This window comes from Sus scrofa, chromosome 4 (assembly GCF_000003025.6).
Source record: "Sus scrofa isolate TJ Tabasco breed Duroc chromosome 4, Sscrofa11.1, whole genome shotgun sequence".
Classification (NCBI taxonomy): Eukaryota; Metazoa; Chordata; class Mammalia; order Artiodactyla; family Suidae; genus Sus; species Sus scrofa.
In genome coordinates, this window is record NC_010446.5 from 95,979,859 (window position 1) to 95,994,822 (window position 14,964).

Genomic DNA, 14,964 nt, shown 5'->3' on the forward strand with positions numbered 1-14,964 from the left:
AGTCAGTGTGGTAAATTGAATTAAATTACTCCTGCATTTTTCACGAGGAGGGTAAAATTAGACTCTGCCCTTTCAAGGAGGCACGAAATTTTTAGGGTAACCACTGAGGGAGCAGAAAAAGTGCGTAACTTTCTATTGACAGAGGCAGGGAAGGAATAATAAATATTAGTCAGTGAAAAAGAAGGCAAGAAGAGGGAGAAACAGGACAAAGAGCAACTTGTAATATGATTGATTTAAATGCAACAGCAGTTTATCCTTATATGTGGCTGTGAAGCTTCGTTTAAGAGTAAAATCCACCAGGGAGGTTGCCGAGTGAGGAAAGGAGAAATGAGGGGATACTGGGCAAGAGGGATGGGTCTGGTCTTTTTCTCCAGTCATTTCCGTTGTTCTCTTCATCTGAACTCTCTTTCCTGAGGCTGTCTCAGTTTGCCTTCTAGCCCCTCCACATCAGTATTTCTCCTCTCCGATTCAATTATTATATTCAAATCCGCTTCTCCTGCCTCAAGTTTCTAGTCTCTGTGAACTACATCCAGACGTGTAGTCATAGTTGCCTAAGTCCCTTCCTATTCCATTTCGCCTGCTTGCGCCATTTGCCTGCTTTTGGCAAAAATTAGCTTCTAAGGAGGAAAACATAGGAGTGCGGTATTTACATCTACTAGAAAAACAAGAGTTTCTGTCCTGGAGTGGGAAGGAGGGGGGAAAAGAAAGAAAAGCTCTCCTAGCAGAGGATGGTTTCGATCCATCGACCTCTGGGTTATGGGCCCAGCACGCTTCCGCTGCGCCACTCTGCTAGCTCGGCAAGATATTTTTCAAAAATCGTATAGAAAGTTCTCTGAGTGTTAGCCAACCTGATTGCTCTACACCATGCCCCCTGGTGTCCGTAAAAAAAAGTCTTTCCTGTCAAGTCCTTTCTTATTGGCTGGTCCCTGACATAGTAGGGGCTTTTTATTGGTTCATAAACCCGGTTTGCTGAAGTGAACCAATAGGCATAAGTGGTGCAGAACGGCGGGAGCCAATCACGCCGGGGTTTGTTGGCATACGCCGGCAAGCCGCCTCTCCAGTTGAGGGCTTCTCGGAGGAAAGGGGCGGTTGGTGTGGCCTCCATTGTTCGGACTTTGGGACGCCATGAGGTAAGGGTCGTGGGGTGCTCTGGAAGGGTTTCGAGTATTCGACCAAAAACTTTGGGTACGCGGGCTGAAAGGACTCGGAGGTCTTGAAGGGCCGTGTATCTGGGGGCTGCACGGAAATCTGAGAACTCCCGCTTGGGAGCGTGGGGGAAGTCGGGGGCCGCGGAGGCGGGGAAACGTGGGCCAGGGATGGGGGTGGGGCCCAGGCAAGGGGAAGCGGGAGCGGGGGCGGTTAGATGAGGGGCTGTCCTCACCTCCCAGGAGGACCACCTCCCCACCCCGACCACCATCTAGACTGAGAAGGCTTGAACGTGCCTCGTTCATACTCCAGGCTAAGTGCTTGACGTATAGGGTTGCCGTTAGATGCTTTTACTAGTTACGAATAAATGAGCAATCTCGTTAGTCTCTGAAGTATTAGGGCTGGCGCGCCCCGGGAATTATGGGGCATTTCTTGTAGGGCTCACTGAACCTCGTCAGTATTTGATGTGATTAAATTACCCAGAAGGAGGCGGTCTTGGGGGTTGAGGCTGGGCGCTTGGGACGGATGGAGAGCAAGTGTTGTCAGTGGGAATGGGATCTCTTAGCTTCCAAACGGAAGTTCACGGAGATGGCGGTAAGCGAACTTGAAATCATATGGCCGGTATGGTGGAGGTCGTTTCAACGCGGTGAGAACCAAGTTAAAAATGTATTTATGCATTTCTAGGGGGGACAGAGGCCGTGGTCGTGGCGGGCGCTTTGGTTCCAGAGGAGGCCCAGGAGGAGGGTGAGTGCCAGTTTTTAGCATCTCTGCACACTTAGTTTCCATTTCAGTCACCTAAATGGGGTGTTTGGAGCGGACTAATCTTACCTGCTTTTGTGAGCTCCAGCTGTGGTTTAGAAGCATTCTTTCCGTGCTCTCCTAAATGAGAGTTCTGGCCCCTTTATGCTAAAACCACTTGATTTCTGTGGTGAATAATTTGACTTGTTTTTCATTTTTTAGGTTCAGGCCGTTTGTGCCACATATCCCATTTGATTTCTATTTGGTGAGTACCTTGACCGCAGTTCACTTGTTTCCTGGAGCCTAGGGTCTCCCTGTTAATAAAGTCAAATGGTGGTTGGAGTAGGAAAGGGGGTTAGTGAGTGGGATTGGGTTTTGAGTCAGCCTGTATTGCTTTACATACAAAAGCAGTGTAAACTGGGTGGGGAACATAGTTCCTTGACTACAGTTGGTAGTAACAGGATTAGAATCTTTGTTTTGAACAGTTAATTGTATCTTTGGTTTATCTGTTAATGTAACGGTAGTGAGAGCTTAAATTATGGCTCTTCTAGTTTCTATGCTTGTTTAAATATTTTATGGAGTTAAAAATAAGTGTTTTAGAATTTTCTCTTTTCAACTTTTTTTTGTTTTGTGGCAACAGGAAAAAACAATCTTTATTTTATGTTATTTTTGGTGGGTAGTATAAAATTGTTTATTTCTGGTTTAGTGTGAAATGGCCTTTCCTCGGGTCAAGCCAGCACCTGATGAAACTTCCTTCAGTGAGGCCTTACTGAAGAGGAATCAGGACCTGGCTCCTAATTCAGCTGAGCAGGTATATTCTGTTAGTTTTCCTCCTGAGATTTCACGAATGAAGTAGAGAAGTAAATAACTACTGGTGCCGTTACACTTATCAGAGCCTGCCCTCCCCAGAGGGTTTAATTGTTCTCCTTATTTCTCACTGTGGGTGGAGGGAGAGCACCAGGGATGATATAAACAAATTATGTGTGCATTTATATTTTTACTGGGGCATCTATCTTTGGATCAAAGTTTTCTCTTCTGGCATATTCAAAGCCAGAAGGGTCCAGAGTGTTTTCAGAGTCCGTTGTAGGTACTGATTGAGCCTGTATTGCAGGGATTAGGGGAAAACATTCAAACTTGATGAGAAGTTGCTTATCATGTTTCACCTTTATGGTATTTTTGTTTCCTGCTGTTTTCAGGCCTCTATCCTTTCTTTGGTGACAAAAATAAATAATGTGATTGACAACTTGATCGTGGCTCCAGGGACATTTGAAGTGGTGAGGTTTTGATGATTTAGTCCTAGGGAAGGGTGGCCTTGGTAGTGTGGAAGTTGCCTTGCTTGGCTCTAAGGTTTTTCTTCTGAAATTCTCTCTCCAACAGCAAATCGAAGAAGTCCGACAAGTTGGATCATATAAAAAGGGAACGATGACTACAGGACACAATGTGGCTGACCTGGTGGTAATCCTAAAGATTTTGCCAACACGTGAGTGTGCCTTTCCCTGGCCTTGGAAACAGAACATATTTGGGTTTGAGGTATAGGGATCTTTAAAGCCCATGTATCTTGTGTGAAAGGCTGTTTAGAAGACAGGTGGGAAATATATTTATTTTGGCGGGTGGGAAAATTTTTTTAATGTGTCGTATCTGAAAAAAAGTATGGCCAGTTACCAAAGGGCAGTGTGTCTCAACTGAGGGTGGTTTTGTTCCCCCATTTGGCAGCGCCTGGAGGTGTTTGGGGGCTAATGTTTTTGGGTAGAGCTCAGGGTCACCTCTAAGCATTCTACAGTGCACAAGACAGACCCTCCCTTCCAACCCCAAACAAAGAATTATCTAAGCCAAGAGGGCATTAGTGCCACTGCAGAAAAAGATGTGTGTGCTGGAGGGGATGTCCTATTCCCTGAGCCTTCCAGTTTCTCTGTCCAGGTGTTAACTTTCCCTTGTTCCAGCAGAAGTAGGGTGCAGGGTAGCTTAGAGATGTATGGATGAAAAGTCTACACAAATAACTGCAATATTAATTATCTTTTCTCTTGATCTAGTGGAAGCCGTTGCTGCTCTTGGGAACAAAGTCGTGGAGAGCTTGAGAGCACAGGATCCTGCTGAAGGTTTGAGTTTGTTGCTAAACATGTAATTTAGTGGTCACAGGAACCAGGTCTGTAATTATAAGTACATTTTAACAGAGTCAGATCAGGCTAGAAGGAAGAGTGAATGAATGCAGAGTTTTTTGTTGGGGAAGTTTTTGGCAGAGATCTCCAAATGTTCAAAATCCAGTAGATCTCTTACCTAACTTTTAAAATCCTGTATTCTTGGCATTCTCTTGTGGTGCAGCTGGTTATAAAGATCTGGTATTCTCACTGGCCACTGTGGCATGGGTTCAATCCCTAGCCTGTTCGCCTTCTGAACTGTTGCTGTATTTAAAAACCTGTCTGTTGCCCCACCCTCACCCTGGATTTACCTGTCATAGGATGGAAATATGAGAGTTACAGCTTTTTTTTTTTTTTTTTTCTTTCAGTTTTGACCATGCTGACCAATGAAACTGGCTTTGAGATCAGTTCTTCTGATGCTACAGTGAAGATTCTCATTACAACAGTGCCGCCCAATCTCCGAAAACTGGACCCAGAACTCCACTGTTAGTCCTTTTATTCCGTTGCGGGGAAATTTGGGAGCAATTCAGAACATCATAAAAAGTGCTATTGAGTTTAGTTTGTTGATATTCCACATCAGACCTTTTGGGATCTAAGTTTACTCCTACACTTTGCTGTCTTCCCTTATAATTTGAAAACGGTTTTACCAGCTTGCTGGTGAAACTGTCAAAGACAGCATGGCCAAGAAAGCAGTTTAAGGACCTAAGAAAAAGGACTGAGGGAATATTTATGGGGGTGGGGTAGGCTTTTGGAGAAAATCATCGGAAGGAGGAATAGTGGTTTTTAGACAAGCGATTTATGGGTCTGGGGCACGTGGGGTTGGTTTAAGGAACTACTGAATTACCCTGTTCTTCCAAGTTCTTGGACTGTGGCAGTGGGATTGAATTGCTTCCTCAATAACAGAAATGTTTCGTCTTGGATGTCGTGCTTGTCTTCTAGTGGACATCAAGGTGTTGCAGAGTGCCTTAGCAGCCATCCGACACGCCCGCTGGTTTGAGGAGAACGCTTCTCAGTCCACGTGAGTCCCTCCCTATATGAGTGGAGATTGATCCTCACCCTTCTGATGACAGTGAACAGCAGGATGCCCCCATATTGCCTCTCACAACTTGGGATGTCTGTCTGGATTTTGATTTTGCCCTTGAGGAAGCAGACTTAGGTTGTACAGTTCTGGAAACAGCATTACCTCTGTGCCTCAGGTGCGGAAGTAAATGATCTTATTACTGTTTTTAAGGTATAATTGATGTCCAGTATATTACGTGTTAAATGTGTACAACATAATGATTCAAAAATTTAAAGGTTGTACTCTGTTTATAGTAGTTATAAGATACTGACTGTATCCCGTGTTGTACAGTATTTCTTGTAGTTTATATACATAATAGTTTGTAGCTCTTAATCCTCTACTCCTAACTTGCCCTATCCTGCCCTTGCCACACTAATGGTAACCATTAGTTCTTTTTATCTGTAAGTCTGTTTCCTTTTGTTTGTATTCACTAGTTTCTTATGATCTTTTATTACTTTTAATCCCTGGTCCTGCATACCTTCAGAGTTAAAGTTCTCATTAGACTGCTGAAGGACCTGAGGATTCGTTTTCCTGGTTTTGAGCCCCTCACACCTTGGATCCTTGACCTGCTTGTAAGTAATGAAGGGCAGTTGGAACTCCTGACCCTGTTTAACAAATCTATCAGAATATGAAATTTGGTACAGATTGTGAGAATGCGAGAAATCTTATTGGTGGACTAGTAATCCAGTAAAGATTCAGTGTTTATTGTTTCTTTGGGTTTTTGGAGTATTTAGTTAAATGGTTATTGTTGCCTCTTTGTCTTTTTCATTACTGCTGGTCTTTCATTAATGTGGTAATAGAATGACTGTATGAGCAGTCATTTCAGAACCACCTCTGGAATTCCCATCTGGCGTAGTGGTTAACGAATCCGACTAGGAACCATGAGGTTGCAGGGTCAATCCCTGCCCTTGCTCAGTCATTGCCATGAGCTGTGATGTAGGTCACAGATGTGGCTTGGATCTCTGGCGAAGGCCGGTGGCTACAGCTCCGATTAGACCCCTAGCCTGGGAACCTCCATATGCCGCAGGAGCAGCCCTAGAAAAGGCAAAAAGACAAAAAACAAACAAACAAACCACTTCTGAACATAAAAATTAGCTAGACCTTAACCAGTTTTCCTCATGATGGTTTGAAGTTTTGTTTCTAGAATCGCTGCTTTACAACACCCTAACCAGATTCCTTTTCTTTTAGGGGCACTATGCTGTGATGAACAACCCCACGAGACAGCCTTTGGCCCTGAATGTGGCGTACAGGTATGACCTGCTGCTTTGGGTTTGGGGTGGATGTGAACTGTCTTGTGTGTTCTTCTAACACCTCCGCATGTTTCAGACGATGCTTGCAGATTCTGGCTGCAGGACTGTTCCTGCCAGGGTCAGTGGGTATCACTGACCCCTGTGAGAGTGGCAACTTCAGAGTGCACACAGTCATGACTCTGGAACAGCAGGTATTGGGGCGGCTCTGAAATTGCTATGGCCCATGCTTGGGTATAGCTCGTCAAAAGGCAAAGGGAATATGGTCTGTAGGGCTCAAGGATTTGGCGGGTTCTCAGAGACTTTGGTCTGGAAAATTAAACGTTGTCTTTATCTTATTTTCAAGCGAATGTTAGTGAAATAAGCTATTTTTATTCTCCTTGCTAATTTGCCCTTACTTTGCTCTCCCTCAGGACATGGTCTGCTATACTGCTCAGACTCTGGTCCGAATCCTCTCACATGGTGGCTTTAGGAAGATCCTTGGGCAGGAGGGTGATGCCAGCTGTGAGTGACACTGTGGGACAGGGGTTCTAATGATGCTCTGTGATCTACAAAGAAATTATATTACACAAATGCTGTAATATTTCCGCTGTGTAGGTCAGGGCTCGTATGTTGGGCTAGTTGTCTGAAGTCACTTTTCTCTTCTAGATCTTGCTTCTGAAATATCTACCTGGGATGGGGTGATAGTGACACCTTCAGAAAAGGCTTATGAAAAGCCACCAGAGAAGAAGGAAGGAGAGGAAGAGGAAGAGAATACAGAAGAGACACCTCAAGGAGAGGAAGAGGAAAGCATGGAGACTCAGGAGTGACCTTGTCTCTTAATCCCCTTTCTTAGCCAAGGGGAAGACTGGAGCCTAAGCTAACTGCTACTCGGCTTTATGTGGTGACATTTCTGAAGGACTGGGGAGACAGGAAGGAAGATAAAAAGACTATAGAAGGAAGTGTCATTCCACTGGGTTCTGGTACTGGTCTCCCATTTAGGACCTATGCCATCCTTCTATAGTAAAGCAGGATACCAACTTTTCTTCCCTAATACTCTAGAATCCCCAGCTCCTTGAAACCTCTCTCAACTGTACTTTGTTGTTGAAATATTGCAAACTGTTAGTGTCTGGATTTTTTTTTTTTTTTTTTTTCTAAGAAAAAAGATTAAAAGTACTTCCTAGTAGGGCTCTTGGTCTTGTTTTTCCTTGGTATCTGGCCGTCTCTTGCTTTCTGTACTCTTCATTGAAAATGATACTTCAGTCTTTTCATTGTGAACATTAGATCTCAATTTGAAAGCTGTATTTGAATTAAAGTAGAAGACTCTTGGAACCTTTTCATATACCAGAGTAAACTGGAACACTGTTTAAGCATTTATTGAATTAAATGGTTCTAGTAACTGCTACAGTAGTAGTCTAGCCGATGTGGTCAACAGAAGAGGGTAGATGGGTCATTCACCTTGACTTTGCCTACCCTTTTCTCTAAATCCTCAGTGCAAACAAAGGAAAATTGGAAGTCCCACGTAGAGGATACTGCAGGCGCCCCAATAACCTGGCGTGTAGCAGAGGAAGCCTCTCCATTGTTAATGAGGCTTGAAGATGGTAGAAGAGGTGGGCCTGATGAGTATGTAGCTGGGGAAAAAAAATGTGTAGAAGCCTCAGCTCATTCTTGGAAGCAAGAGCCATAATAAATCCTTTGGGATCCTGAGTCCTGCCACACATGGGTTTCTTTGGGCCCCACAAAAATGGGTAAGACTTTAAGTGCTTCAAATGCAAGCCAGAGGGCTGCCTTTTTGATGTCCCAACACCTACAGGGAGTCCTGGAGGAAACAGGCAGCCAGAGAATAGTATTTGTGCTGTTCTGTGGCCATGGGCCCCACCTTTTGGCCTGTTACTTGCTTGGGGAACCAGGAGGATAAACGCCTGAATCCAGCATTGCCCTCCTTCGGGCTGTTTCCTTGGCAACACTGTGGTTTAGCCGCCTCAGCCGTTCCTACAAAACAATATTTTGGATCAAATAACTATTCTGGAAAGATTTAGAGTTCACTATTAAGGTGCTGGAAAATATCTTAGGCTTGCTTCATCTCGATGTAAGTCTAATGTATATGTATGTAAGAACATAAATGACAGCAACTGGGTACTGAGAATAAATACAGTAAGTTCTATTATGGCTGACATTAGCTGGCAACTCCCTTTCCCCAAAGACTAAAAATTATGGTGAACTGTGTTAAGCATTTCATGATACCCCTGGAGAAGAGGAGTTCCTTTTGTGGCTCAGCAGGTTATGAACCCAGCTAGTATCCATGAGAATAAAGGTTGGATCCTGGCCTTGCTCAGTGGATTAAGGATCTGGCCATGAGCTGTGATGTAAGCCAGCAGCTATAGCTCCAATTCAACCTCTAGCCTGGGAACTTACATATGCCACAGGTCCAGCCCTAAAAGGCAAAAAAAAAAAAAAAAAAAAAAAAAAACTGGAGGAGAATACTCTGAGAACTTAAAAAGCAGAACAAGGAATCACTGTTGGCAGGAAATTCCTTTACCTGGGCATTCTGTAGGATGTTATTGACCAAGACGACTCGTCGCCGAGCATTAAGGAGCTTCTTTACATAGGGGTCGAGATCCAGAGCCACTTTCTGATCCTCATTTATGCGGCACAGCTCTGGGGATGGAAGGAAAGCGCAACTAAACACGTAATGGCCCGTTTCTTGCTCCTGGGGCTAGTGAGCTAGTAAATGCTTTGGAAAACACTTGTTCACATCAGAACAGTCAAGAGAAACTTAACAAAGTCCACTGGCAGCAAAGAGGTTGGCAAAATTCCTGAAGAGCTGTAGTACCCCGGGTATGCAGGGATGCTTACCGGTAGCTAGGTTGTCAATTTGTTCCCGGAGCTCTACTTGGCTCTCTCTGCAAAGGGGTACAAGGCCTTCAGTTACTGGAACTTACGAAACCCACTCCCGGGTTCCTCGAATGCTAAGAGAAGCCCGCCTCTCTCTCCACCTGCCGGTCTTCCGCAGTTCTGCCCTGCCCCAATCAGTTAACCAATTTATCCTTACTCCCACCTGAACTCCAGGCTGCGCTTGAAGAGTCTCCGCCCTGTCTTAGCCCCGCCCCTACAGAGCCAAACGGAGGAGCGTCATCGCCCCGACCTCCCCTCTCCTGCACCTGACAGCGTGGACGTGAGAGTCGAGCTGCTGCACAGCGGGTCGCAGGAACTCGAGGAGCCCCTCGGCGAAGAGGTCGCGGCCTGCAGGCCCCGCCACTGGGGTCCCGGCCCCGGACACAGCGGCGGAACCAGCCCCCGCCATCACGAACTGCCCTTACTCCCGGAACCTGCCGCGAGGGCCGCCGGGAACTGAAGCCCCGTCAAAGTGCGCCGCCAGGGGGCTCCCGGGAAGTGCCGGCTCCGACCCAGTCACAGGGGTTTCTGGGAAATGCAGTCTCCGGGACTGGGGCGGCGGGGAGAAAGGCTCCGACCTTCAAGCTCCGGGGAGTTGTAGTTCTTTATAGGCCTTGAAGGGGGGCGGGTTCTAAAGGTGCCTATGATGCTTCAGTGGCAGATTTGAACAGGATGGCAGTGAAGATGGGAGTGGGGAAGGAGTAGGGCAGGAACCGTTTTTGGCGGGGTGGTAATTTTTGTTTTCTCCAAAAGTCAAGGATAAATGCTTATATCCTCAGTTGTCCATAGCGTTCCCATGTTATTAATGAGGTCATAGTAAATGTCTGAATTTAGTGTATTTTTTTAACAGCACTAAAATATGTACAAAACTGCATGTGAGGAGTTCCTGTCGTGGTTCAGCGGTAACCAATCTGACCAGTATCCTTGAGGATGCGTGTTCTGTCCCTGGCCTCATTCAGTGGGTTAAGGAGCCCCGTGTCGCCCGTGAGCTGTGGTATAGGTCACAGACATGGCTTGGATTTGGTGTTGCTATGGGGTAGGCCAGCAGCTGTAGCTCTGATTTGAGCCCTAGCCTGGGAACTTCTATATGCCATGGGGGCGGCCCTAAAAAGACAACAAAGAAAGAAAACTGCATATGAATATTATTTTTTAATAGCTTTTGTTTTTATTGATTTATGCTTTTTTTAGGGCCACCCCCCTGGCATATGGATATGTGTGTGTGTGTATATATATATATGTGTGTGTGTGTGTGTGTGTACATATATATATGTAAGATCAATGATTGTAATAGTTTAACTCTAGACTGAGTTCTTTTGTGGCACAGTGGATTAAGGATCTGGCGTTATCACTGCAGGTGCTTGGGTTGCTGCTGTGGCGCAGTTCAGTCCACCTCAGGAAATTCCACATGCTGTGGGTATGGCCAAAAAAGTAATGTTGGGAGTTCCCTTGTGGCCTAGTGCTTAGGACTAGTGCTTTCACTGGTGTGGCCCAGTTTCGATCCCTGCTCTGGAACTGAGATCCCACACCAATTTGCTGCACACTGCAGCCAAAAAAACTAAATAAATAATAATGCCCACTCTCCAGTTCTTTAAGAATCAAGTCATTAGCCACTGCAGTCAGTGACCTAGAGTACACCCTGAAAGGAGTTTAGGAACAGGATGAGGCACTTTGTGCTCTGGGAAAACTGGCAGAATGACCCTCAGAAGAAAATTTTATGAAACTCTTCCTTGCATCTTCCCATACTTAGAAATCACTAGGACCGGAGTTCCCATCATGGCGCAGTGGTTAACGAATCTGACTAGGAACCATGAGGTTGCAGATTCGATCCCTGGCCTTGCTCAGTGGGTTAAGGATCTGGTGTTGCCATGAGCTGTGGTGTAGGTTGCAGACGCGGCTCGGATCTGGTGTTGCTGTGGCTGTGGCGTAGGCCAGTGGCTACAACTCTGACTAGACCCCTAGCCTGGGAACCTCCATATGCCGAGGGAGCGGCCCTAGAAAAAGCAAAAAGACAAAAAACAAACAAACAAAAAGAAATCACTAGAACCACTGACTAAGGTGTCTATTGCTGGAGAATGCCAGTAAACCTGCCACCGTGATGTAGGCTTGATTGCCCAAGTCTCTTTGTCAAAACCACATCAGCCCTAGCTTCTCCTCTTAGAGCTTTGGAACAGTCCTCAGAGATTTAGGAAAGACTGTCTCCCAGTTTATAGTCTTCAGGTTGGTTTGAAAAAATTTTTCATTTATTTCTTAGATTGACCATTGATTAATATTTTGGTTGACAGCTTCATCCTCACGAATAAAGAAAAGGTGTTTAAGTCACTGTGGAATAAATAAAGCTGAGGCACCAAGTGTGATGACTTTTTTTTTTTTTTTTTTTTTTCTTTTTAGGGCCATATGGATGTTCCCAGGCTAGGTGTCGATTCAGAGCTTATCAGGTGGTCAGGGTTATCAGAGCGTCCTTCTTGTTGGGAATGAGGCCCAGAATGGAATGGGGTACTGGCTTTACCTATGGAGGGGGATCTGAGACTCAGACTTCTAGCCTCTGTCAGTTCCAGGCAGGGGATGGATATTTCCTGGTCCACCCTGCCTTCTGGGAGGTCAGAACTTTGTCTAGGGGTGCCTATGATGCTTCAGTGGCAGATTTGAACAGGATGGCAGTAAAGATGGGAGTGGGGAAGGAGTAGGGCAGGCAGCCATCGTTTTATCACCTGCTTCTTGGGCGCTGCCATCTCCACATCCTCTGAAGGCAAATTCCCTGGTCAGACCAGAATCAGTCAGACTCCAGGACTTCTGCTTGTCACAAAGTAGTAAGCAGGTGAGGAGTACAGGGAGGCTGAGCAGGCCTGGCCCCTCTTTTATCTTTCCTGTCTAGCTCTCCTCCATCTCCTCTCTCTTCTCCGTTTGCTGACCTGGTGTTCTCCCTGAAATGAAATTCCCTTCCCAACTATGGCTTGGATCTGATCCCTGGCCCAGGAACTCCATATGCTGTGGAGCGGCAAAAAAAGGAAAAAAAAATTTTAATGGCCACAACCATGGCATATGATAAGTTCTTGGGCCAAGGATTGACCCCACACTTTGGCAATGACCCAAGCTGCTGCAGTTGGATTCTTTTTTTCGGGGGGGTGTGCATAACTGATTCAATGGAAGTTCCCACTCTATGGGTTGAAGAGGAGCTGCAGGTGCCAGCCTGTGCCACAGCCGCAACACTGGATCCCAGACGCATCTGTGACCTACACCACAGGTTGCAACGACGCAGGCTCCTTGACCCACTGAGTGAGGCCAGGGATTGAACCAACATCCTCATGTGTACTAGTCAGGTTCTTAACCTGATGAGCCACAACGGGTATTCCTGCACTCGGGTTCTTAACCCTCTGTGCCACAGTGCAAATTCCTAAATCTTAAACTAATAATCACCTTACACTAAAGGGTAAAGAAATTAAACAAATTAAGCCTAAATGGAGAATCCTTTAAAGAGGCCCCATGGGGCCATAGCTGCCCCAGGACTACTGGCCTGCGTGCTCTGCACAGTAAGAGGCTCGTGTCTGGAGGTCGTTGGCGGTGGATTGCTTCACCATCCCAGGTCCCAGAGTCATCCTGAACCTCAGTCTCCACCCTCGGGGGTCATCCTGCCTGGCAGAGTCACTAGAATGGGTGTGGGGAGGTCAGAGAGCCCACCCGGGCAGGAGCACAGGTCAGCGAGGTGACACCTGGAACACCTCTCCAGTGCAAAGTTGGAGACAGAACATCAGGAATCTGGAGATGCAGAGATTCCTAATGAGGCTGGAGGTAGTGCCTGGGGAAGATGAAGGGTCAGAAAGGAGGTATGTCCCCACTGTGACAGCTGTCTATGTATGTTTGAAGGGAGGGAGAGGGAGCAGAACTCCTCCAGAACCCAGGAAAGGGAGGCTTGAGCACACTTGCCCTTCTCACATTGCCTGGAGGATCAGTGGGAGGAATGGGGTTGCACTGGAATTGACAGGATAGCCCACGGGAAGGGGGGTACGGACACAGAGGCCAGGTGTCTTCCCAGGTCCCAGATTCTCTGAGCCTTATCTCCCTTCTAGGAGCCTCCTTCCCAGGCCTGCCCCACCTACAGTGCTGGCCTGCGTGTTGCTCACTGAAGGTGTGGATATTAGCTGAAACTACCTACTAGGCCCAAGAAGCCTGGTGGAGGAGAAAAAACTGCCATTTGGGCTTATGGTGGCTAGAGCCCTGTCATCTGCCAGCCTCTCTTGCTTAGAGGCTTAACTCTTTCCAGGGCATGAAGCATGGGGCGTGGGCAGCAGTGCCTCCATTGGTTCCAGATCAATGATGCCATTGGGGTCACCACATGGAGGTACTGGGGAGCAGAGCAAGAGCAGGCCTGGAAGAGGCATATGCTCAGTGCTTTCTCCTCTGTGGTTGTTCAGGCCACCCCTGATTCCTCTCTTGCTGACAGGCACCCTGGACATCAAACAGCTAGGAAACTGCTGAGGATGTGGCCTTCTACCCATTTACACTGCCACTGCCCAGGTTCAGGCCACCTGATTTTTTTGGACTAAGGCAATAGTTTCCCAGCCTACATGTCCCTCCCTCCAGCCCATTTTCACTTCCCACCACTATTCTGTATAAATCAGTCCATGGCACTCTCTTGCTTCAAGTCCTCAGTGACTCTCCACAACTCAGAGCATGAAGCCTCAGCAAACAATTAGGCTCCAGGCTACCTGAACAGTGGCATCCCCCATTGTACTTTGCAGGTCCACTGAGCACACTTTCCCGGGCATACAACAGTCTCTTTTAGGCCTCTGTACCTTTGCATTTGTTGTTCCCTCTCCTTGGAATAGTGTTCCCCCTTCTCTGTTAAATTTTCCCTTGACTTTCATGATTCAGCTCACCAATCCCTCTTCTGTACTCCCAATGCCTGTCTAACCAATTATGCCTGTCTATATGCCAAGCCCTCAGCAGATGGTGGCTGAATGAGTGAAGAGCTGCCCAGGAGCCAGGCTGACTGTCCCACTCTACCCAGGACACTCGACAAAGGCTGAGGATAGCAGAAGTGGGCATAAGCCTCAAGGAGACTCTGGGAATTGCAGTGAGCAGCAGGTGGGGCTGGACAGACCATAACTAGAAGGGAGATTTCTCTGTCCACTGTTGGGGAGGAATTCTTTCTTGAGGTGTGTGTGTGTGGGTAATATAGAGGCAGAAAGAGAAGGGGGCTTAAGCTGCAGTGGTCGCCCTATGGTCCATCTTTATTGAAACCCACAAAGTAAAGCCCTGACCCTCACCACTTCTCCCGCCAGGTCCCCTGACCACTAAGTCTGCTTGACATCTTTGCAGATCACAGAGATAGATGCTAGAAACAGCAGCCACAACCTAGACTCAGTTCACCACACTGCAAATTGGGCCAGTGCAAGAGATGGGTGTAGGGGATAGGGGACATAGCCTTTGGACAGACATCTGCAAGCACCAAGAACATACAGTTAGCGGGCTGAAGTGGGATTGCCTGCACCCTGGGCACGGGGACCCTGAGCTGGAAGAGGCTGACCTAACAGTGAGCAGCTAAAGCACACCCAGCACCTTTGGACCCCTCCAAAGGAATTCCATCAGCAGGTGGACTGGCAGTGGCATTAGTCCTCACAATTGCTGGCATCCTGCACCCCCCCATCTCTCATTTCCTGACTTCATATTTTGCTTTTATCCTGGAACCTTGCCAAAAGTATATGGGGTGACTCCAAGTAAGGGGAAAAGATATGGGCAGAAGTGTGGGCTGCATGGAATCACAACT

The 14,964-nt window shown here is 46.8% G+C and overlaps 2 protein-coding genes and 1 non-coding gene across 5 annotated transcripts; 1 reads left to right on the forward strand and 2 right to left on the reverse strand.

Annotated features, from left to right (window-relative positions):
• TRNAM-CAU lies at nucleotides 720-791 on the reverse strand. Its single transcript has one exon. It is a non-coding gene; the product is annotated as a tRNA-Met (tRNA).
• Nucleotides 1,004-7,710, forward strand: ILF2 (interleukin enhancer binding factor 2). The gene is made up of 14 exons (XM_005663409.3): nucleotides 1,004-1,130; nucleotides 1,831-1,890; nucleotides 2,107-2,149; nucleotides 2,591-2,695; nucleotides 3,081-3,158; nucleotides 3,262-3,364; nucleotides 3,915-3,980; nucleotides 4,388-4,504; nucleotides 4,959-5,037; nucleotides 5,564-5,651; nucleotides 6,268-6,329; nucleotides 6,406-6,520; nucleotides 6,740-6,830; nucleotides 6,975-7,710. Exons 1-14 carry the CDS (start codon nucleotides 1,126-1,128, stop codon nucleotides 7,133-7,135), a joined length of 1,173 nt encoding a protein of 390 aa, XP_005663466.1. The 5' UTR covers nucleotides 1,004-1,125; the 3' UTR covers nucleotides 7,136-7,710.
• Nucleotides 7,666-9,669, reverse strand: SNAPIN (SNAP associated protein). 3 transcript variants are annotated; one of them, XM_005663352.3, is made up of 5 exons: nucleotides 9,467-9,663; nucleotides 9,162-9,208; nucleotides 8,845-8,963; nucleotides 8,185-8,297; nucleotides 7,666-7,936 (listed from the first exon to the last, which is right to left on the reverse strand). In XM_005663352.3, the coding sequence occupies exons 1-4, from the start codon at nucleotides 9,607-9,609 to the stop codon at nucleotides 8,196-8,198; spliced, it is 411 nt and encodes a 136-aa protein (XP_005663409.1). In that variant the 5' UTR covers nucleotides 9,610-9,663; the 3' UTR covers nucleotides 7,666-7,936; nucleotides 8,185-8,195. The 3 variants fall into 3 exon arrangements, with proteins under 3 accessions (XP_005663409.1, XP_013852495.1, NP_001230415.1); XM_013997041.2 differs by lacking the exon at nucleotides 8,185-8,297 and having other exon boundaries at nucleotides 9,467-9,669; NM_001243486.1 differs by having other exon boundaries at nucleotides 7,666-8,297; nucleotides 9,467-9,619.